The sequence below is a fragment of the Contarinia nasturtii genome, unplaced genomic scaffold (genome assembly GCF_009176525.2).
Source record: "Contarinia nasturtii isolate CC-2019 unplaced genomic scaffold, AAFC_CNas_1.1 Cnas_scaffold_1371, whole genome shotgun sequence".
Lineage (NCBI taxonomy): Eukaryota > Metazoa > Arthropoda > Insecta > Diptera > Cecidomyiidae > Contarinia > Contarinia nasturtii.
The window spans coordinates 257893-281395 of record NW_022198708.1 but is presented as its reverse complement, the minus strand read 5'-3'; the positions used below and the strand labels follow the sequence as shown (position 1 = coordinate 281395).

At 31.8% G+C, this 23503-nt stretch overlaps 1 protein-coding gene across 7 annotated transcripts in view; it reads left to right on the top strand.

Annotated features, from left to right (window-relative positions):
• The window catches only part of LOC116345605 (venom metalloproteinase 3), a 47406-nt gene that overhangs the window by 20909 nt on the left and 2994 nt on the right, over positions 1 to 23503 (top strand). For 4 of the 7 annotated variants that reach the window (XM_031775063.1, XM_031775062.1, XM_031775064.1 and 1 more), the window contains 12 exons: positions 2249 to 2344; positions 7129 to 7264; positions 7334 to 7503; positions 7630 to 7734; positions 13632 to 13774; positions 16077 to 16132; positions 19262 to 19388; positions 19483 to 19647; positions 19727 to 19794; positions 19898 to 20061; positions 20127 to 20236; positions 20621 to 21936. In XM_031775063.1, the coding sequence (XP_031630923.1) occupies positions 2249 to 2344; positions 7129 to 7264; positions 7334 to 7503; positions 7630 to 7734; positions 13632 to 13774; positions 16077 to 16132; positions 19262 to 19388; positions 19483 to 19647; positions 19727 to 19794; positions 19898 to 20061; positions 20127 to 20236; positions 20621 to 21473 (2193 nt within the window). In that variant the 3' untranslated portion in view covers positions 21474 to 21936. Of the gene's footprint in view, positions 1 to 2248; positions 2345 to 7128; positions 7265 to 7333; positions 7504 to 7629; positions 7735 to 13631; positions 13775 to 14274; positions 14328 to 16076; positions 16133 to 19261; positions 19389 to 19482; positions 19648 to 19726; positions 19795 to 19897; positions 20062 to 20126; positions 20237 to 20620; positions 21937 to 23503 lie in introns of all 7 variants that reach the window. The other 3 variants (XM_031775067.1, XM_031775066.1, XM_031775068.1) reach the window with 3 other exon arrangements.

Genomic DNA, 23503 nt, shown 5'->3' with positions numbered 1-23503 from the left:
GTGTAAAATGTGGCATGAGAACGTGTATTGCTGGATGTGAAAGGAATAAAAGATACATCAATGCAATCAAGCTACATGTATATACAGACATTATACAACACTGTAACAATATATATTTATATATATATATATTTTCTTTCTTTTTTCTTCATATATATATGAAGAAAAAAGAAAGAAAGAAACAAGTCACAAGCACCAATTATTATTTGTCTTATCAAGCGATATATTCAAATTTATTTTGCTACTTTTTTTTCATTCATTCATTATTATCTTATTCATCGACATTTAGCTTAACTTTGACTGTTTTTGCTTGGCGAGTGTGTGTTTGTTTGATTGTGTTTCTGGCACATAAACTACAACGAATTGATGTAATGGTAATGGTTTGTGGTGTTTGTTTTGTTCATTAGCTTCGGCTGCTGATGCCGCCGTTGCTATTATTCCGTATAAACAAATCTGAATGAGACAGGTCTAGTTGATTTGAATAGAAAATTAATAGAAAAATATATTGGCAACCTGATTTGCAAGCACATTATTTGAATTGAATCCAGTTTATTGTTTGATGTGTGCTGCTACTGCCGTTGTTGTTGTTATTGTTGCCAACACTTTTAAATTCGCTTTGTTGTGTGTTTTTTTTCTCATTTCGTATTTTCATCATCAATACATCGAGTTCCCCACCAATGATGACAATCAATACGTTATTGTATTCATGAGACGTGCATAATGTCTGCTTTTGCTTAGACAAATCGATATGTATGTATTTAACTTTGCATGGCATATAAATCGGGCCAAAAATCGATCTTTGTTTCAAATTGCTTTCAAAATTGCAAAGCTTGAATGATATTCGACGTCAAAGTGTACCTCACCGTAAGATCACAAAATGGAAAACGATGCCGAACCAAAGTGAAGTAACAGAGAAGCAAATACATATTTACCAACGGAGAGAAGAATTTAGGCGATAAATAAATGTCATTCGGCCATTTAATTTTTGCTAACAATAATAAAACCTGATTGGCTGCTTAATGTAAATATATACATGCATAGAGAGAGAGAGAGAGAGAGAGAGAGAGAGAGAGAGAGAGAGAGAGACTGTTGAAGAAAATCAAATTCAAAATCTGTATGATAAAGTCTATTCACTAAAAATAATTTCAAGTTGGACATAGACTGATATCGTAACTGTTTCGACTAATTGAACTATAATTTATCATTGTATTATTTTTAGCACGCCTGGTTGAGTATATAACATATATAACATTTGAAAATAACACATATCTTTGTTAGAAAATGATATGTACTATTAAAAAATCGATAAAAATAGTTCGATATCGATAACAATGCACTTGGTCAGGAATTTCCGAAGGAAAAAGTAGAAGAAAATGTTTCCAATGCTGCGAATTTTTGCATTGTTCATGCTACTGAAGTTTCGGTCGCCACATTCCATTGTGAGAGTTTGTTTCAAATTGAATTCTTTTCTACTTTATTATTTAACGGATTATGCCGATTTGATACAAGTCACGTGAATTGGATTTTTAATGAATTAAATTTGAAGTACTCTTCCGTCTTTAACCAACAATTTGGTAAACATGTTTTCGATTATTATAAACGTGTTTTAAAGGGCATCGAACGAGTACCCCGATATTTGTTTCTATTTTAAATCACTCAAGCGCTTCTAATAATATTACGTAAACAAAACACGGACAATTCTTAGTAAGGTTTTGCTCCACGATATTTGCTATTCACTTGAACTTCTCAAATTGCTTGCATTTTCTTTGAGTTACCAAATGGAAAATATTGGAATTAAAAGTCCCTTAAAAACTTCAGACCCTTTGGTTTATCAACTGCAAATTAAAGTCTTGAAAAGAAGCAAATTTTTCTTTAACCAACTGTGTCTTGGCTCCAAACGCAAGACAAACTGCATTAATCATGCTCTCACTAGATTAAGTCTACGTTATAATAAATGCTTTAATTACAAAACAGAAAAAATGAATGCAGCGCTTTATCTTTACTTAGCAGAGACACACCTACCAACATGATTAGTTTACAACGTATGAAACAGTCCAGCTTTTCTGTGTTAGGGTTTCCAAAGAGCCATGGAAGGCATGATGTTTTGACTCTTCTCAGAAAAGAAATTCATAAGAAATAAGAATAAAAATGGTTTGATTATTGAAAGTGACATGAAAGTTTAAATTAATTTAAGAAAAATATGTTTAAATTCACTACTATGTTTTAAAAATTTTCCTTTTTGCTTCAGGAACCAAGTGAACATGTTGGTGAGGTTTTTCAAGACGAAAGAAATATGGCAGCAATATTGATGCGGCGTCAACTGGAAAACGGGGATCTTTTAATGGTGAGTTTTTAGTGTTCTTAAAATAAGCTCCAAATTTGGAGTAAAGTAGTAAGTTTGAAATAAAACTTATTTCACATCTCTATATGCAACCGACATTTTTACGTTGTGTTCAAAGAAAATAATAATTATCCAACATATAACACAAATATATCCGTTGAAAACGAGAAGAATGTACCCAAAGAGTAGTATAACACTATTGATTCAAAGAACTTTTTAAATTCGATGTACTTAAGTGAGTACGTGTTAAACCGTGCGTCGCTTATATTTGAATTACATATTGATTAATATGTGCGAAAAAATGTCAAAAAGAAAATCTCATACTATAGAACAAAAACAGAATATTGTTAAATGGTAAACAGAAACGCATGTTGTTGAATAAAAACGCATCAGCAAAGCCCATAGTTGAACCATATTTCAAGTAAACATTGATTCATTCAGAAAATTCTAAGTGAATTTTTAAATAAGTGCACTTTTGGATTCAGTGACCTCAAAAACGTCAGTAATGCGGCCGTAAATAGCGACCGGCGGTCTTTTTTTTCATTTCGTAGATTTTTCAGAGTAGTATAATTGTACACTACTCCACGAATACCAACAATTTTTTTCTTCTCTCTTCGTTGTGATTGTTGTTATTGTTCTCTATGTGTTATTTCACATATACGTTGTAGATATACACACGTTAATTATACAGTAAATGAAGCTGAATAGAGTTAAGAAAAACCTTGAATTTTCAAATCAATTCAATTTCCCCAGTGTAATCGCGTTGTCATCGGGTTTTTTGTATGGCATGTATATATGTGTATCTTTTATTATTATTGTTTCATTGATTTGACGATGATGATGATGATACGTCGACTATTTCATTAACGCAAAGTTGAGATTTGTAGCATTTTAGCGTTACAGCAGAAAGTCATTTCACGCAGCAAAGCACATATACTGTTGCGTTCACTGATTAATGTGTCAACTATTTCTCAACTTCCACATACATGTATATACCATGCGCAAATGTTACGCAAAACCAAATGAAATCGTTATTAAATAGAAACTATGCACGACTATCATAACTTTCATTTTTAACTGTATTAATCTGGCAAATTCGCAATTATATCGTCGACAAATTATTAATACCATTTTTTGTTTTGTTTTATTATCATTTAACCGATCTTCAATTCTAGAGAATGTGTATTTAATGGATTTTCTCTTTCCCACAACAATCGATCGTTGATAAACAAAAAAAAAAAATAAGTGAAATAAATGTACTCATGCCACAATGAAGTAATTATAGTAACACACGAAAGAACATTATCAATTGAAAAGTGGCCATTTCACTGATTTAAATGTAATATGAGATTTTTCGTGAAATTGAAAGGTACTTTTACTTTTGTTCTAACTAGAGGTCACACATAACGATCTTTCATTGAACTTTCGTTGAGATTCGTATCTTAATTTTTATTTACAATCATTCCAATCACGACGGAGTTTCGACAAAGATTTTTTTTACTTTCGATTTAAGGCGATTGATTTATGGGATTTGGTGATTTGATTAATATGAGTGTAACCCAACATCGCCACGAGGTAAACCAACCGATAAATTAAAACAAAACAAAAAAAAATTAGAGAAAGATCGATAATTGTGAAAATCACTTTCTAAGAGTATATGTAATCGAATTTAATTAGTATCGTTCCACCCCTTTCTATTTGTTTCAATAATTTATGTGTCGAACTTCTTCGAAATGTGCAAATAACCAAAGCATTATAACAACCATCTAAATATTTTGTTTAGAACGATGCAATTTGTGGCTTTGGCAAACATCGCAGCTATTATACGTCCCGGTTTTTTTTGTAAGTGTCGCTCTTTCTTGTTTTCATGTGCGACTCTCCAAAAGGCATATAACTTTTAGATGCGGGCACTCAGATGGTGCCAATAGTAGTAGTCCTCTGGCAAACAGAGGAATAACATAATCATTTCTTGCGAAATGAAATCAAACATGATCTCGTTTTTTTTGTCACGATAAAGCCATTGATCATATGGCCATTTTCGGCCTACTGATGAGTCAAAATATACGCAAACATTTTGGAAGGGCTAGCAGAAGAATATTGCCCAATAAATGATAGTAATAAGCATTTAAAAAAAATCGATGGATAAGTGCTATGTGGTAATAGTCGAACAAGGTAATGGGGAATGGCAAATGTCAAGGTTTCTCCAGTGTTTATTAATTTACAATTTCATTAAAATTATGCGCCTTAATCTTCTTACTTGGCCATTATATGTCTCAACAACAGAAAAAAAAATATATATTCAATTCATATTTTGAGCGACAGGTGCTCAATAATAATAATTGAAATCTAATGATTAGTATGCATTTTCGATAAAAACATGATTATGTGCTGTATGGATTGATTGATATGTCAAATGACTCAAAACTCAAATCAAACTTTGTAAGCATTAACGTGGAATCGAAGAATAAGAAACGAAAAAAAAAAAACGAGAGTTGAGCTCAACGTCGATGGCCTCTTAACAAAGTATGTTGAACCTTCTTCGGTCTGTTTGTTTCATCAATTTTAAAATTGTGAAAGAAATACATACACACAGAATATACCTTTGAAGTTATGCATTGAACCCGAGATAATTTGATGAAACTGGAAATTCTGAAACTGAAATGTAATTTAGTCATTTTGTTTTTGATGAATGGTTCCCGATGGAAACCGTAATACATTTCACGACATTTTTTTCTTCATCTTCTTGAAACTATTTATCTTGATCGGTTACTTTGAATAACTTTCAGAATTAAATACTCATAAAAGCCGTATCTTATTTGGTCAATCTTTGTATAACAACTGAACAACATATATGCTTATCTGTTACCATTTCAAATGGTTAACCGGAAATGTTTGAAGAATCTTTTGGGAATCAAGTGCATGTATCTTTTTATACCAGATTTTATTACAACAATACGACACTTATTTTGCCTTATTGGCATCATGGACATTCTAACGCAATAAAAAAACGTTCCACAACGAGTTTTCATCACCTTCTCGCTTTGAGCGTTGGATAGAACAAATACAGTATTGTGTACACATTTGTACATAACCGAATTAAGTGCGGAGTGAAAATTTTAAAATTGCTTTGAACTTATTTCGCACGTGGCAAATTTTAGTAGATACATTGACTGACTGTTTCAACTATAGTAGAGTCTCGGTATCTCTAAAGTCCAGTTTAAAGGGGAAGAGAAAAAAGTTAATCCAGTTAGTCAGCTGCATGTCAGATTGTCTGATTGGTTTCTCTCACAATGAAAACAACTAATTTTGACCATATCGGTAGAGAAAAAAAGGTCTACCTCGAGACACTTTATTAGCATTCTGGAAATGACCAGTGTGGCGATGATTAAACTTATTTAACTTTCGTATTTTAAGCACGAAACTAGAGAAAATAGAAAATATTTTTTTTTGTTGAAATTTCAATAGAAGCAACTGCGTTCGTACACTCAAATCTGTGTATATGATTTTAACTTCAAAATAAAATCTACGCAATCAAGACACGATTGACAAATCAGCATTCGTGGTTGCCTTCCATTTCGTATTTTTTTCTCTCTTTCTAAAAAAACCGAGTCTAAATGAGTGTTTCCATTTCTTAATTCCAACCGCGTTGACTAAAAACTGTTAATATTGAAACGATAGATTTCAGTTCATAAAATGTATTCTTTGCACATTGCGGCTAGCAACCAAAGCCGAACCGTGTGAATGTTTCTGTTTTAGTTTTTTTTTTTTTATTTATTTCTATCATTGTCGCTACTTTTGTTGTTTGTATTTCTTTTCACACATTAAAATCCATAAGCCGTTTCTGTTGCTTTTCTCATTATTTTGGCTACAAGAATTGAAGGTTAAAGGTCTAATACAGTGCTTTTTGTACAATGAAAACAGTTTCTTTTTTTTTTCGAGAGTGACAAAGAGACATAGAAAAGGAAAGATAGAGAGAGAAGGAGAGCGAAAGAGAAAAATTGGAAATCTCAGTCGATGATGAAAACACTTACACGTCGTGCATATTTATTTCAACCAAACAATAGAAAAATTGTTTCGACAGCGTTTATCGTTTATATTTGTGTCGCATCATGGTTAGTTTTGTTATAAGTTGACAAAGACAAATGTAAGACATTTATTTACGTTCAAATATTGTAACGATATTGTAAAATATCGGTAGCATATTAAATATCACGTTTTTTTTTTACATGGTGAATATAAAAACGCCATGCTCAACCGATTCTAGATGAGATACAAACAGAGAGTAAAAGTAATAGAATTCAAACGAAAGCGAAATCACCTTGTAAAATATATAGAGTGTATGTGGTCATTAGAGAGGTCAAAAACTTGTTTTCAATACAATACACGAATGCTATTGCTTTGTCTTACTATTAAACCAATTTCGAAACAGACGACCACTCTCGGAGCCACAGAACTGTTTCAGTTTTCGTTTTGCGTTGTTTCGTCTTTGTTTTCTTTTTTTTCGATATGGACTATGTTCTATAAGTTATATTTACATGATAATGGAGATTATTCACAAAATCTTTTTCAACTCCATCATCGTTTTCATTCCAATTAGTACGATTAAGACATTGTTTTCCGTAAAATGTAAACGGTTTTCAAAAAATTGAGAGAAACATGACTTTATGTACAACAATTTTTAAACAAATATTCATTAATTAATTTGATTGCAAATACTTTTTCGCTAAATTGCTGTTGCAAAAAGTTTGAAATAATAGCTCATCAACATAATTTTGTTTATTTTACAGGAAGGTAGCATTGGACATGACATGGTTATCAAGCCCGTACCTTACGGGCTTATACAAGATAAAAATTCGGAAAATACAGCGCATCATATCGTCTACAAACGAAAAGTTGATGCAACCGATCAAAATGGCGATTTTGGTGAGTTTATTGAATTTCCCTTCGATTTTGACGAAATAAAGAGTGAAACAATCGCTTTGTTGTTTACAGCTTTTATGGAACCAGATCGTTTACAAAAACGTTACCGCAAAAAACGTTCAACATTTTCCGACGAAATTTCCAATCGTTCGAAGCGCGCTATACCACATATTATTTATCCGGAAATTTTGGTGATTGTTGATTACGATGGATATCGATTGCACGGCGGTGATAACACACAAGTAAGCGGAGAATATTCATTGTTTTTGGCATATATATTTAATAAGCAAAGCTTGGAATAGGGAAATGACCCTCACAATGGATGTCAATGAAATGATTGGAAAACATTTTATTTCATTTAATTTCAGATTAAAAGATATTTCGTTTCATTTTGGAATGGAGTCGATTTACGGTATCGTTTACTGAAAGGACCCAGGATTCGAATCAGTATCGCTGGTATCATAATCTCACGCGTAAGTAGAAATAGACGTTAATACATGGTTCGATTGAGATTTGCGCAATGTTTTGCGCCAATTCATTACTAAAATATTTAGACGTTATTAGACACAATTGTTTTCAATCCATTGATTAAAGTAATATTTTTATTGGTTTATACATCAGATAGTGCCGACGACCGGCTCACATACTTTACTTAGAAACTGTACTTGTTCAAAAGTGGTGTTTCTATCGTCGTTGATGCTTCAAATAATCTGATAACACTGCGGTCAGAGCGTTAGCGCTGTTTTTTGAGAGAACCTTGAATAAAAATTGACATTGGATAGTTTTCCATTTTCATGTATGCGTCTAAAGAGAAAGAAAAACGTACATTGAATAAATCCATCATTTTCCGAACGTTAGTTCATTTCAACTTTTTAAAGTTTCAGGCTCATAGTCATAATAATGGTTAAAACAATCGTGACACGCTTGTTTATAACAATTGAAATACAGACTAATAGTGCGTCGCCGAAAAACGGAAAACGCAATAAAAAAAAACTATTGAGTGTAGTAGAGCGCTCCAAGTTCCAAACCAATCATGTACAATTTAGTGAATTTGTTTTCAACATTCATGATATGGATTCGGTACTCTTTCAACTATTTATTAAATGCACGCATATTCCATAAAAGTGCCGGTGTTGTTTCACAAAACAATAGATTCATGCGTGCATTACACACATTCAAGTGCTATAAAGTGAAGAGAATTAGCTATTCTCTTTGCACCATTGAGCCAATATTGAACAACAATTGAAAGTGGATTCAAACAACAACAACAAAAACTGCATAACCATGTATTCAAAGTATTTTCCTGTTTTGTTTTTATTTGTGTATCACTTGCTCGAACGCCTGAATTTATTGTTACAATGAAAATAGATATATTTCCTAATAAATACATACACGGTTGTCATTTTGAAAAATGTGTTATCAGGCAAATGGCTCACGATTTTTGGTTTCTTTCTTCTTTCTTTGCATGCAATTTTATACGGAAGTAAAGCTAAATAAAAAAAAATCAATTGGTCGACCTAAATTCTGACGATTTCACAGTCATTGTGGCGATAACACAAAAATTGAAGGGGAAAAAGTAAAAAAAAATTAACGAAAAAAAACAAGTCAATTTTATTACGTATTACAAATCAATGCTGCAAACACCTTTAATGATTAAATCTTATAACTTATTAGTGCCCATAGCATATAACTGCACTATTATATGTGAGCAAGTTTGCTATCCAAATGAATGTTATGGTAGATTTTTCAATTCTTTTTCGGTCTTGTTTCGATTACGAAATGTCGAAATCACGATTTATGTTAACATCAATTAGACTTGTTTACGATTGTTTTGGCGGCCTTTTTGGCTTTGGTATAAATGTTGTTAATTTTTCAAACAATTTCAAAATGTCTTAGCATAGTTTAGTTTTCTAACAGGCTGAAACATTGAAAATGGAATGCATTTAATACAATTTCTCTTAAATTTAATCTTTTTTGAAATGATCAAGAGTTAACATTGCTTTTTTTTAATAACACAAAATTCTTTGGTTTTTCAAGCATTTTTTATATGTGTCACTGAGAAACTTTGTTAAATGAATGAATATTCCCAATTTTCGTTTACAGAAACGTCCATAAGTGAAAGCAAGAAATTCTTTGAGTCATTTTCACCCTATACTATGTATATTACTAAAAAATAATATAGAGTCTAAAAAAACTCTTCCCTGCACATATATCTGAGTCAGTTTCTTAAAGCAATAAATGTGAGGTGAAGTGTTCTGAGGGGCAAAGTTTCTTTTCATTGAGTAGCAAAATGAAAATATAAAATGTTAAAAAATCTCTTAAACTTATATTATTATCAATTTTAATTATTTTTCGACCTTTGGTCACTCATTGAGGAGCAGATTCCAAAGCTCTTCAGTGATCCTTTTCTTCTTTTTTACCTTTTTATTATCTGCTAATGAATCTGTGTAATTCGTAAAAGATCTGAAAAAGTGCATATCTTTATTTTGTACGCAATAATTTTGTGACGCATATAAATGACGCGAAATGGCATTTTTGTCATTTTATTTTTAGCTCAAAAAAGCAATTATATCTTCTTTCCAACGCCGACACAGACAGTATTATTAATTAAAAAAATACTAATGGTGTAGCCTTAATGCAAAATAGAAGAAACACACGCAATGCAATGATCTATGTCACAACAAATGACGAGCAAATGTTGTAAAAGTGTCAGATATCATTGCAATCATTTGTAGTAAAAGAGAAACATCTTCTAAACTGCATTGAAGTGTTTCATGTTTTATCATAATTTACATTTTGTGTGATGAGTTCACTTTCAGGAAATGTAATGCGTTAATGTGAAATATTACCGAGATTCCTTGTAAGGCAGAATTTCCAATAATTGCTCGCCGAAAACAAAACTTCTGTGCAATTTAATGAAAGAAAAAAAAAATTGTTTTTCTCAACATGATTTACGGAAAAGCAGGAAATTTCCAAATCAACATTTTTCAATAAACTGAAAATCATTTCAAATTTATCGAGCAAGTTTTGAGCTGTCAAAAATGACTGCACCTTGAGAAAAGATGCACGCATACGATAGAGTAACATTTTAATGAAATTCATTATCGCATAATTGTCTTGATTCGTATTCATGCAAAATTCTGACTACTTTACGTAATTTTTGTGTCATTGAATTAGTCTTCTCGCATTTTTTTTGTTCGTGTAACGGCAATAATAATAATAATATTGAAAATCTTTTAATTTCAAACGGCTTATGTTCACTGATCACGATATGAAAAACAAAAATAATGCTCTGTGTTTCAAAAATCTGATCGACAAAAATAGTCATCATTCAACAATTTGATCACACTAAGTCCCGTTTTCTTTCGTGACGATGTTCATTTGAAATTTCAAATAAAAATTGTTTCTGCAAGAGGACAAATCAAGGAGAGACAAAAGGAAGCGAGATAAAAAAAAAGCACAATAAAATTTCTTGGGTCATAATTAAAACGTATCTGAAACCAGATGGAATGAAAACAAATTAAAATGTAAAATAGCATGTTTGATTAAAACATTGTCAGCGAAAACATCTGGGTGCAATTTATTTGTTTGTTTTTCTTGAGATAACAGTTTTACGATAGTGCAAAGTCTTTGAAACATTAAAATATATGACAAAAAAAAAATGATTCATCGAAATTTTGTGATGAGTCCTATCATATTCATTTAATAATTTACGAAATTTTTCAAAGATTCTGATCAAGTGCATGGCAAAAGTGGTTTTTTATCTATTGTTTTGTGTATGTGTGTTTTTTATGTCACTTCTGAGGTTTTAATGCTTCCGGTTTGGTTTTATGTACGCCAGACCGTCTGTCTAGAAGATTGTTATCTGTTATGCATTTTTATCTTTACGATTAGCAATTAGTATTTAAATAAATGAGAATGTGCGCGACAAACCGAAAAAAAGCACACATTATAAATTAGAAACCACAATGATATAGAAAAACATCATTTGTAATCAACCATTTTCACTTCAATGAATGATTCCATTTCATTTCAATTTATTTTCTGTTAAGAAATTGACAGAGTTGTGAATTTCAATTGAACCAAGTGTTTATTGTGGTGTTCACAAATGAATTAACATTAACGCACCTGCTTGCTTGTTGCCACTTGCCACTAGGAACAAACTGCCTGATAAGCATAAACAACTAAATTAACAAATCAAATTCGAATCAATAAGTGATTCGACAATGACAAATAAAGCAGTCAATCAAATGAAAAAGCAAAAAAAAAAACACACACACACTATAAATGGAGACGCACAAGTATACATTTCATTTGAAAAGTCGTGAATCGAACCTGACTTGAGCATTTTATATTGCTGTAGTACAGATGTGAGTGCGCGTGTGCGCGCGCATCAACAGCATTCAATAAGCGACCATGGTATTATGATGTTTCTATTTGTTATAGGTCGGAAGTAGAATTTGAAAAAAGAAATAAAAATAATCAAATAAATCATTGAATCGAAAAGACGCAATAAATGAGAGTGAAGTGGCATATTTAGCTTTTAAAAAGGTACATCGACATATTTCAGTCTGCCACATAATTCGACGTAATTTTATTGTGTTGTGAATCCATATGGATTTGAAATCAATTTCAATTCATCAATGATCAGTTAAGTGCCTAAATTATTTAGCTTGTTTGATCCTATATTCAATTGGCCACCAAAATGAACACCCATTACAGTTGTACACTCATTTCATTCACATTTCCGGAAATCGATGATTTTCGGACGTTCTCTTTGGCATGATGTAGCATTTCTGATGATAATACTTTCGATAAAGTTCGAGTGTCTTCTTTTGTATCAATTGGTAAGATCTACAATCTACATTCTACACACTTCAATCGCTTTCGGGTAGCTACTTTTATGAGTTACCAAACATAAGTTAATATCACATAAATTATTGAACCAAAAAAAAAAATATATATGAACAACAACACAACAATGTACAATACTTATATGATCACAAGTTTGAACAATAAAACATGTATATTGTACCACATTCTTGATGCAAAATGTGCAGAAAAACAAAAAAAATTCAAATTGTTATTATTCACAACAATAAAAAAAGAAACATTTTAATTTGGAATAGCATAAAATATGTATACCAGATATAAATACATGCATATTGCATTTGAATAGTGTATAGAAAGCGATTTTTCTTCATCGTTAAAACAAGGAAAAATCAATTTTTCAGCAGGTATTTTCTCTCATCAGCGCATCTCATTCAAATCTTTCATTGCTTCGCTTGCATAGACCAAATTTACTGAATAATAATAATTTCATCATTTTTCACACAACAATATTATGCGGAAACTATTTTTTTCTTCTTTTATTATTATTATTTCTTTTGCCTGAAGATAAATTATATTTCTAAATGATTATAAAATAACAATAAGATGTGTATACTCTATCGCATATCATAATTTTTTATTTTTCCTTATTTTGTTACACGAAATGGCAATTATTTGATCAAGTTCATATTTTACAAGTGAAACATCACGCTACTGGTAGTTAGTCTAAACTGAAATTGGAGAAATCTCTTCCAAACTTATGAAACTAGTGGGAATGCACTTAGAAACAGTTAGACAAATCTAGTAATATTAGACACGTATTTGTTTTAATTATGCGATTGTAGTAGAAACTGTAATTTACAGTTCAAATAATCATTATGCATTTATTTGTCTTTCATTGAAGAAAAAAAAAAACAAACACACTTACCATTCTAAATATGAAGGCTAATCGTGAATAACACGCTGATTGGTGTTGAATATTTCGTTAACCGCCGAAAATACACAAATTTTTTCAATTCATTTGCGCTTTATTTTCTATTCTTTTAATACAATAACCTCACGCATTCATCATCACTTTACATAGTACGTGAGATAGCATTATCTGATGTTGGAATTCTATGAAATAGACACTTCCGACTTGGTAAAGTGAAGGTTTCAGAAAATGCAGTGTAATTAAAATGGCTGAATGTCCTCGTGTTTTAAAAGATTCATTCCAAACACTTTTTTTATCCGAAATGTGAAAGGATTTGTTACCAGCACTATTTAGAAAACAATATTTGTAATTAGTAAATGTGATTGATGTCTCTTATTGGATGGTCAAATGATCACGTTCAACACATCAATTGGTTATTTGAACATTCGATTAATTGAAATGGGCATTTCTCATCATTTAAATTTGAGATCCTGTGATTATTAATCACTGATTAACGTCCAATAATGATTCTCTGAATATTTTCAAAATATATTTTTCCACCAAAGATCAATTGAAATTGTCTAAGCCCAGATTTTTTTTATTTCTCGATTTGAATAATTAATTAAGGGTCGAGATGCAACACCATATTTGGAACGTAATCGAGTTGGACGCGATGCTATTGATTCAGCTGCTGCTTTAACGGACATGGGCAAATATCTATTTCGAGAGCGTCGACTTCCAGTCTATGACATCGCTGTTGCGATAACAAAGTAAGTATTTGTTTTTAATTGAATGAAATTACCTGAAAATATACTTCAAATTTTCCCTCCAAAAATCAAAGAAAAAAAAATCAAACTTTTTTTTTCTCGCGGACAGAATTGAGAAGGGCACTTTGTGTAAGTTAAGTCTTCTGCGTTATGCATAGTTAAAAGAAATAGTTTCGGCTGTATTTCCGTTTTGAAAAAAAAAAATGCAAAATATTTTTAAATGTCGTTTGAAGTTGTTGTTTTCCCTCAACAAGGTACATTTGTAAAGGTAACGCAATGTATCTGGAGATATTAAAATTATTCATATTTCTTTTTCTGTCGAATGTAAAATGTTTATATGTGGACACATCATCTCGAAAATCAAAGAAGTTGCAACACTTTCGATTTAATTTATTTACTATAACTGTTCTTTTTATATAAAAACAACAACAACAACTCCAATTTAAAACAAAAAAAAGCTCGAATAAACCCTACCAAAATATTATGATGCATTTCTCACACAGGTATGATATGTGTCGCAGAAGAAAAGGTGGCAGATGTACCAAAGGAACAGCGGGTAACCTTAAACAATTTCCAAGCCACATGATAAAAACCATTTTTTTTAAATTTAATCAACAATTAACAAAATTGCATTTCTATTTAATTGCGGGAGGTTTTATTTTTTGGTTGTTTTGTTGGTTCCATTTTTTTTAACAGTTGTCGAATATTTTTTTTATGCATATAATTTTTTTTAACTCAAAAATATAGAGTTTGTTTTTTTGGTTATGCTGTATTCTTTCGTTATCTCTAATATCTTGGGAAACTAATTTGCATTGAAATGATTGGATGAGCAGACAGTGTTTTTATTAATGGCGAAAAAAATCCCATAAATTTAAAGCTTTGTAAATCAAAATTCATTTGCTTTAGTGAGTGACATTGCTCGTTGTCATTTAATTTAATAATAAATAAGACAAATTCATCGTAAAACTTAACGTTTCAAAAGTAATCATCGAATGACACGAACATTTGCATTAAGAGTTATGTTGATGATGCTGTTTCTATTTTGTATATATTCGGTCGTTCGAACCAATGAAATTGATTCAAAAAGAAAAAAAGAAACACAACAAAAGTACATATATTTTGTGAGAACAATTAAACCAATTTGTATGCTCCACAATGTGGCGGCTAATCTAATCATTTGTACGTCGAAAAAAAAAATATATATGGACAAGTGCAAACCGATGGACAAGTGCACACTTTACAAAAGTTTACTCAATTGAATTCAAAGGCAAAATTACATATCTGTCTGTATTATGTCATCGACTGTGATACAATACACAATGTAGCATTCGAAAGCGTAAATCGATAACAATATTGTGCAATGATTGTATGCTATACACTCATTGGCAAATAGCGCTCATGCAAAATGTATAATAGATTTTGAAGAAAAAAAAAGAACCGACGTGAAGTGAAAGAGTAAATTCAAAGTCGGCAGTCAAGTTCAACAGTCCATATCGAAAACCATTTTTTTTTCTCTCACATTCTTATTCTTCTACTATTTGATTTTAATTTTATTCGGTGTGTTTTACGTATAAGCTTATGTCACACATATTGTTATTTTATTACTGCTATAAATTTTTTATTTTTTATTTATTTTTTATACAATTATTGTGTAATATTTATTCATGCTATAGTAACAATGGAATGCTATAAATAAGTGATTTTGATCGTTACAAATTTAACTATGTTGAACAGACACACGATGAGAATATGATGGGCTCTAATTTATACGCGGAAGTAAACTCTATATAACTCGATGGCGATAACTAAAACTTTGCTACATTGCATTTGGTTTTAACAAATATAGACTAAATAATCCTGGTCGTAGACAATAACCCAATAATTTTTATATAAAACAAAAATTATATAAAATAATAATAACAACACAGATAGCGCTTCATTCTTAGCGAATTGGTTTTCAATTTTAGTTGTTGAATACAAAATCGTAACAATAACTTATATTTTAATTTGATCATTAAAATTCAATCGATTTGTTGCAAGAATGTCTTCTGGTTAAACGCTTTGTTGTAGAAAATGTGAATATTTTAGTAATTTGATTATCATCGTTGGAATTTTTATTTTTGAAAATATCAAACATCAGTTGTGTTCCCAAGTCATCAAATTTTCTTTTATCCACCGTTTTTTATTATTTTGTTTTGTGCCGCATTATTTTTTTTTAATTGTATCTCATTTTATTTTTGCTATCGTGCAAGATCGAATTAGTTCCACCATATCATTTATTTAACTATTCAACCAATTCTTACAGACTCGATATGTGCCGAAGAAATTACCCGACCGATGTATGTAATCGTGGTACAGCAGGTAAATGTGATTTTATTGTTGGCACAATAATAATCACACAGCGATTGTGCAACTGTGTTTTCCTCCCAAACAATTTTTTTTATTTCTCTTACCTTATTCCTTTCACGTTACATTTTTCTATATATATATATATATTTTTACACGAACCGTGTCTTGTGAGTGTACAAATCTATGACAATTCGCACTTTATGCAAACCAGATATTTAGAGAAAAAAAAAAAGTTATGGCGACTGCTTCACCACCAGTGCACTGCGGTGATTTGTTGAATATATATTTCATTGTACAGAAAATCCACGAAAAAACACACGACAACGATTGCGTGTTCAATTGAATGTGATGGAGCGTTTTTATTTTGGAATCTTATATGTGGAGGACGATCAATTTTCAATGAAAATGTTTTCATAAGACTCTGATCGAACAGAGATTTATGGACAATGTGGCAACGAGAATAAAATTGGAAATAGCCGAAATATCGTTTTCGAAGTTGAAGAGTAAAACGTTTCGTTGAGAACGTATCTTTGGTAAAGTTTAACTACTTATCGATATCTCAAACTGAGCCGCAGACACTTTTCAACGAGATACTTACTTTTCAAACGCGGTTTCGGTTATTATCACTCAACAACTTGCACCGAGCTTATCATATTGATTTTTTGAGAAATTTACCCAAATTAAACTATGTTTCCGGTCTAATCTAGAGAGAAAACGATCAAATAGGGAGTATAATGTTCTGCAAAACAATTGATATGCTCAATTTTGGAGATTTGTTATTTCCGTGATCCTCCTCCTAGTATGTGATAAATTCTGTGCAATTTTATGTTTCACAGCATTAAGATGTAAAAAAACCTGTTTTATTATTTCTGTTAGCACAAACACAATTGATTTAATTTTTTCTTCAAACGTGAAGCAAACATAATAAAACATATTTTTTCCGACTTTATGCAGCGCCAAAACTTATTACTTATTTATATTTTTATCACACAAACCGTGTAAATTCCGTTACTCTTCCATTTGTATATTCTGTTACTCCTCCACTCCACTATGTTTTCATTTTGTGTTGATGGCAGGTCTTCTTCCGTGTTTCATATACATTTTTTTCTCTCTCTCTTTTTCCCTCTGTCTCTTATTCATTTTACCTGTGAACGATGAGAAAATCTCTTTATTCTTGTGATTACTCTTCCCTTTATGTATTCTTCACATTTCACCTACACACTTACACACTTTATCCGACATTTCTTTGAATCGTCTTTGATTGTTAATCCAATTCTTTGGATCGGTTGATTGGCTTTTCACATGGATTTTTGTGATCTTTTCCTATTCCTCTCTCCCTCTTGCTTATATCCTTTTTTTTCTTTCGATTTTTTTCTTTAAACATTCTTTTTTTTGTGACTTTGTGAATTATTTTAATTGTGAAAATTCCGTGCTCGCAGCACTTTTTGTAGTGTGCACCAGAAAAAACGCCCGTATTATGATCAAGCATAAGTATTCAGTGTATCGTAGATTGACAAAAGAAAATTTAACGTATATTTGATAGCCCAAGCTATATTTATTTGATTGGCACTAGATACAAAAGCTTCATACAGCACATGTAGCATGAATTGAATTTTGATTTAGTGGAGCTTCTAATGCAATGGTGTGCCCTTCTGGGACCATGGTAATCAAAAGCAAAAGAAGAGAGCAAATTCATTAATACTAGACTGGATAAAAATGATAAATTGTGACATTTTAATAGAAATGTTTGTTCTTTTTACACTTCATTTTTGAAAACACCCCCAGAAATCCAACCTCTCACACCACTGTTTCAATCAACAGCATATAATTTTCATTCAAATTGACCATAGCTTTTTCTCGAGCAATAGCAATGGTTTCTGAAAGGTTCAACCTTTTGGCGGCAAAATAGTTCTTTCTAAATTTTATTGTCAATCTACAGAAACAATGACGTTTTATCTTGATTCATAATAATTGTTTTATGTACGTTTTTCATATAGAAAAAGTACCGTATTTCTTTGTAAATAGACTGGCAGAGTTGTAAATTTTGCCGTATTAGCATCCAGTTGTCATTAACACTACCAAAGCAAACCGATTACTCGCCAGTTCTTACTGTGGATATTTTTCGGGCCAAATGATAGGACATAAATAAAACTTCGATCAGTCATTAACTTCTTATTTAAAAGTGTTTGATTTGACTGGCACGATTGATACGATGAAATTTACAGCTCTGCGCATCAACAAAATTAAATCGTGGAATTCATAAAACAAATTAAATCTATTTGTCAATATCTATATTATGCTGGACTCATCTCGTTTGGGTACCAATTCCTCTCTGTTTGTAATATTACAGTCTCATTCACCTCCCTATTCTGAAAACTGTTTTGCGCATAGGGTTTTGTTTTTTAGTTATTTTTTTTTCTAATGTGAATAAATTTCTCTTTTGATCTCTTATAAATAACCTTTTTTTCAAAAATAAAAAAAACAATTCACTTCACATTTCTTCACTTCGTCTCATTGTTTTGCGCATTTCAGAAAGATGAAAGAAAACAGTTTTAAAAGCTAAAATCTTTCTGAATTGTGATTTTTAACATACGGAAAAGTTGGTAAGTTTGCAAGATCCTTGATCACCTTCTAAAAGAACTAAAGAGAAACGAATACATAGCAGCAATTATTTGACTTGAGCACCTTTTTATTTATCTCATTTGTATTTGGTAAATTGTTTTGCTGTAACAACGGTGGCTGGGTAAGCTTTATTAACAATTTTGGACTAACACAAGCAAATGGAATTTCGGAAATTCATACAATTTAAGTAATTTTTTGGTGACAATGAAAGAAAAAATTATTTGAATAGAACGAAGAAATTTTCAAAAAAAAAAAAACAACAACTGTAAAATACATATAAACGTGTATAAAGCAATCTATTTTTGTTAAATGTTTCAATTTTCCATATTTACCAAAGCCCGATTTTCCTTTTTATATGTTTCTTTTCAAACTCCTGAATACTTTCTATACATATTTTCTTCCTTCTAGACAAATTACTGTCTTTTACTGGTGTATCTTTATTATTTTTTGTGTTTAAAAGAACAAAACCAAAGAGTTTATTATTTCATTTTCCCATTCTGAATTGCAATGCAAAAATAGGATTTGCCTACGTTGGTGGAGCATGTGTTGTAAACAAACGACTTGAAAAGGTGAATAGTGTTGCAATCATTGAAGACACTGGCGGATTCAGTGGTATCATTGTAGCTGCACATGAAGTCGGCCATTTGTAAGTTGATGTCATTCGAAGGAGCATTCAAGTGTTTCACATTTTCTCCGCCATTCAATCGAATATTCAATTGAAACAACATATTATGATTTAGGCTCGGTGCTGTTCACGACGGATCACCACCACCAAGCTATTTAGGAGGACCCGGAGCTGAAAAGTGCCGCTGGGAAGATGGTTTTATTATGTCAGATTTGCGGCACACTGAAAGAGGTTTCCGTTGGTCACCATGCACAATTCAAAGTTTCCACCATTTCTTAAAGTATGCTCAGGGTTTTTGATATAACACATTTTCGAGTGCGGCGTTTTTATTTTTGTTTTTTTTTTATCTCTCAAAACAGTGGTGACACAGCTAGTTGTTTGCATAATGCGCCCCACGAGGATGATGCACTTGGTCGAGCACTGCCAGGTCCGCTTACTTGTTTCGCTTTTCAATAACATTGCTACATTTATTTTTTAATAAATTGATATTAAAAATAAAAAATAAACATTTGACACATACACACATACAGGCACATTACTGTCATTAGATGCCCAATGTCGTCGTGATCGTGGTACATCAGCTTGCTTTAAGGATGAACGTGTGTGTGCGCAATTGTTTTGCTTTGATGCAGCCAGCGGCTATTGTGTTGCATACCGGCCTGCAGCAGAAGGTTCCCCTTGTGGTGACGGATCGGTAAGACAAATTTACACCATTTTTAACAAAAAAACGTGAACGTTTGTATTATTTGAAATTTGTAGCATTGCTTAGACGGTCGATGTGTAGCTGAACATGAAAATATTATTCCGGACTATTCGCAGCATACGCCAAGCTATGCTAGTCCAAATGTGTATCAACAACAAAGTCTCAAGTAAGTTAATGTAGAAAATAAAAAAAAACTTTATGGCTTCAGTTGTTTCAGTCGCATTTTTTTGTGTTTGATACAATCGAATCGATGCCATTCTATGATCACATCAAAGATGTTTATAAAATGAGTTTAAAGAAATGAAGTCTGATTGAATGAAATTGGTGACACCTCGAGACATCTAACTCTTTGTTTATGTTTTTCGTTCGTGCGGAATAGAAACTGCATTTGATATGAAAATTTATTTCCTCTATTAGATTTCTGTAGTTCGTTCTCATTCGTCTCTCAAACTTTCTTTTGTTTATCTTTTTTTTTATTTGAATTATGCTATAGCAATTGGAGAAACAAATATTATTCAAATTATCCCTATTATCGTTATTTTTAATACAGTACTGAGTCATATAGCCCGTTCAAGGATCCAATGTTCACTACCACTACCACAACGACAACCCTAGCTCCTCCAATCGACCCCAGCTCCTACTACAATTTTAACACAAATCAACAAGAACCGTTTTCCATTCCAAGTACTGAAGATCCTTTTAAGCATTTTAAAAATTTCTTTAGCACCACCACCACTACCACTACCACTACCACCACCACAACTACCACTGTCAAACCACCAATCGTACAAAAATTCCCAAAAAATCCATATGCTTTTGATTTCTTCACCGATAAACAAAAAATGACTAGTACAACAACGATTCCATCTGTTGAAACAATAATACCTTCAACATCAGCACGTCCAACCATAAATCCATATTATTTTGGATTTAATTTTAATAAACCATCCACCACCACATTCAAACCATTTTATGAATTCCCATCAAGCACCTATAAAAATCCATATGACTACAAAGAATTTGAATTCAATCATTTGCAAACAACATCTTCTACGGCACATCCACAAATTTTGTCACATTTTACGACGCACCCAACATCATCGCAACCACCACCATTTTTCCCATATACAACGTCAACGACACAAAGCACAACAAGTGTACCAACATTTGCCGTAAGCCAAACAAATGCACCGGAATCATTACCATCGTCATCGTGGAATCCAGTATTTGATATTTATTTGAAACGGGTCGCATCGACCACCAAAAATCCATATGATTTCGGCAATTTTGCACAATATTTTAAAACAACAACAACTGTTGCAACACCGTTCTCATTTAATCTACTCAGTGCAAATAGCAATGCGGCACCATACAATGAAACATTCCAGCAACAAAAACGATAGACAATCTCTGATTTCATAGATACATTTATGCGCTTATAAAATAGGATGTTTGACACAAAATTCAATGACAAATTATTTAGAAAACAAGAGAAAAACAAAACACACAACAACAACAACACTATGCAGTTTTATCGAAGACGTACCCACAATAATTGAGAAATCGCAATAGCCAGTATACGATACACAAACATATTACACAAATCTTTTTTTTATATTCTTGCGAGAGGAACAATTGGAATCCAGTCATTTACTTCATATTCGATATTTTATGATTTGAATCGATTTTCATGTTGAAAATATACCACAACTGGTCTTGTGCCAATACAAGCTTGTATTGGCAAACATTTTGACCGAAAAAAGCAAACAAAGGAAGAATATAAAAGAGAAATCAAAACGAACATTTAAATAAAGTGCAAAAAATTCGTTAGAGCAGTGATTGGTATTGATGAAATGTTGATTGCGGGTAAGATTTGAGTATCATTTAAAGAGCTTCGTCTCCTCTCTAATGCCTCCTTTTTCTGCTCAAACGTGCGCTCATCTTCTCTTTTTGTACTACTTACCTATTTTTTTACTATATTTCTATCTGACTCTCTCACATCTCCGTTTCATAATTTCTTGATCTCTGTCGTTCTATATATATGACCATCAAAATACATCTCATCAGCTGACCTGATAAATGAGAACCATTAACATTACACATACACACATATCATTTCTTTGTGATGTTGTTTCTCCTACCAATTACACGACTTATTAGATATAAGCTGATTTGAATGCATCGATCAACTATTTTCCTTCTTGAAATATTCACTTTTTGTTTTCTTCAGAACTGAACTCCGATGAATATTTTCTGGCTAACAAAGCTTGAATGCGACCATCAAATTAGTCCAGGATAGTCATCTCCGATTATATCACTTCTTTCCCATTTTCATTGTTTTTAGAATTCGATTCACAAGAGAGAGTGGTACCTTTTTTGTTTTCGCTTTTGAATTCGGGCATCTCGATCTCATCTTTACTAGCGAATTCATGAAGCAGTGTATTTTGATTGCCTTACCCTTTGACTGTATATCGAACAAACTATATTTTTCAACCACAAATCAGATAATCATACCAGAGAATAAATTTGAAAGAACATTCAGCTAAGATCAGAACTGCTATTGGCACCATTTTTGGCAGATAATTGAATACAACTTGTATACAAGAAACAGCAGCAAATAAAAAAGTTACCGCACCTCCTTAAGAATCAGATGCTTAAAATAACTTTGGCTAATATATTTCACAATAGACTATTTGGTACACTAAAAGATAGTGAAATTTATTGATAGAAATGTGAAAAACACGATTTCGACACTCATGTTTACACCTTACGCACTGAAAGCAATGGAATGTAACAAATGGCCACAGTATCTTAGCCAGAGATGTGAGGAGGAGGCTCTGACTTGGGGGAGCAAATTTTTAATATTTTGCTCCTCAGAGCACTCCTTCCCCTGTGAAACAGTCTCTGATCTTATCCGAATATTCTGTCAAATTCATTGTTCAGCGGAGGTCTTTTGGATTCATAGCTCAATTTTAAAAACTTTAGAAGAGACTGATTTTCATAGATTTTTGGCGTTGTATAAGATTTGTGTTTAATTTAAATAAGTGAATAAGTGAATGGATTCTCACCCATTAAAATGACCTTAAATTACAACAACAACACTACATACAAAAAATTGTACGGAATTTCAGGTCACTTTGATTGTACAACAGTAATAACATTGTTAACAAGCTGCAATCGTCCATTTCTTAAATAAGTTTTTGATTCGTTCGTGTCGTCCTATCATCGCTCAGGCAATTATCGTAATCTATTCGATTAAAAGAAAAACACTTTATTTCAATATAAATGTTAAAAAAGATGTGTATATATTCGAACATCACTTGTCATTAAATACTGCATAAAAAGAGCGTAAAATAAGGATTTCACTTGATTATTGAAATTACTGAATTTCTTGACTACCGATAACTAGAACTTCTAACTACCGAAATCATGA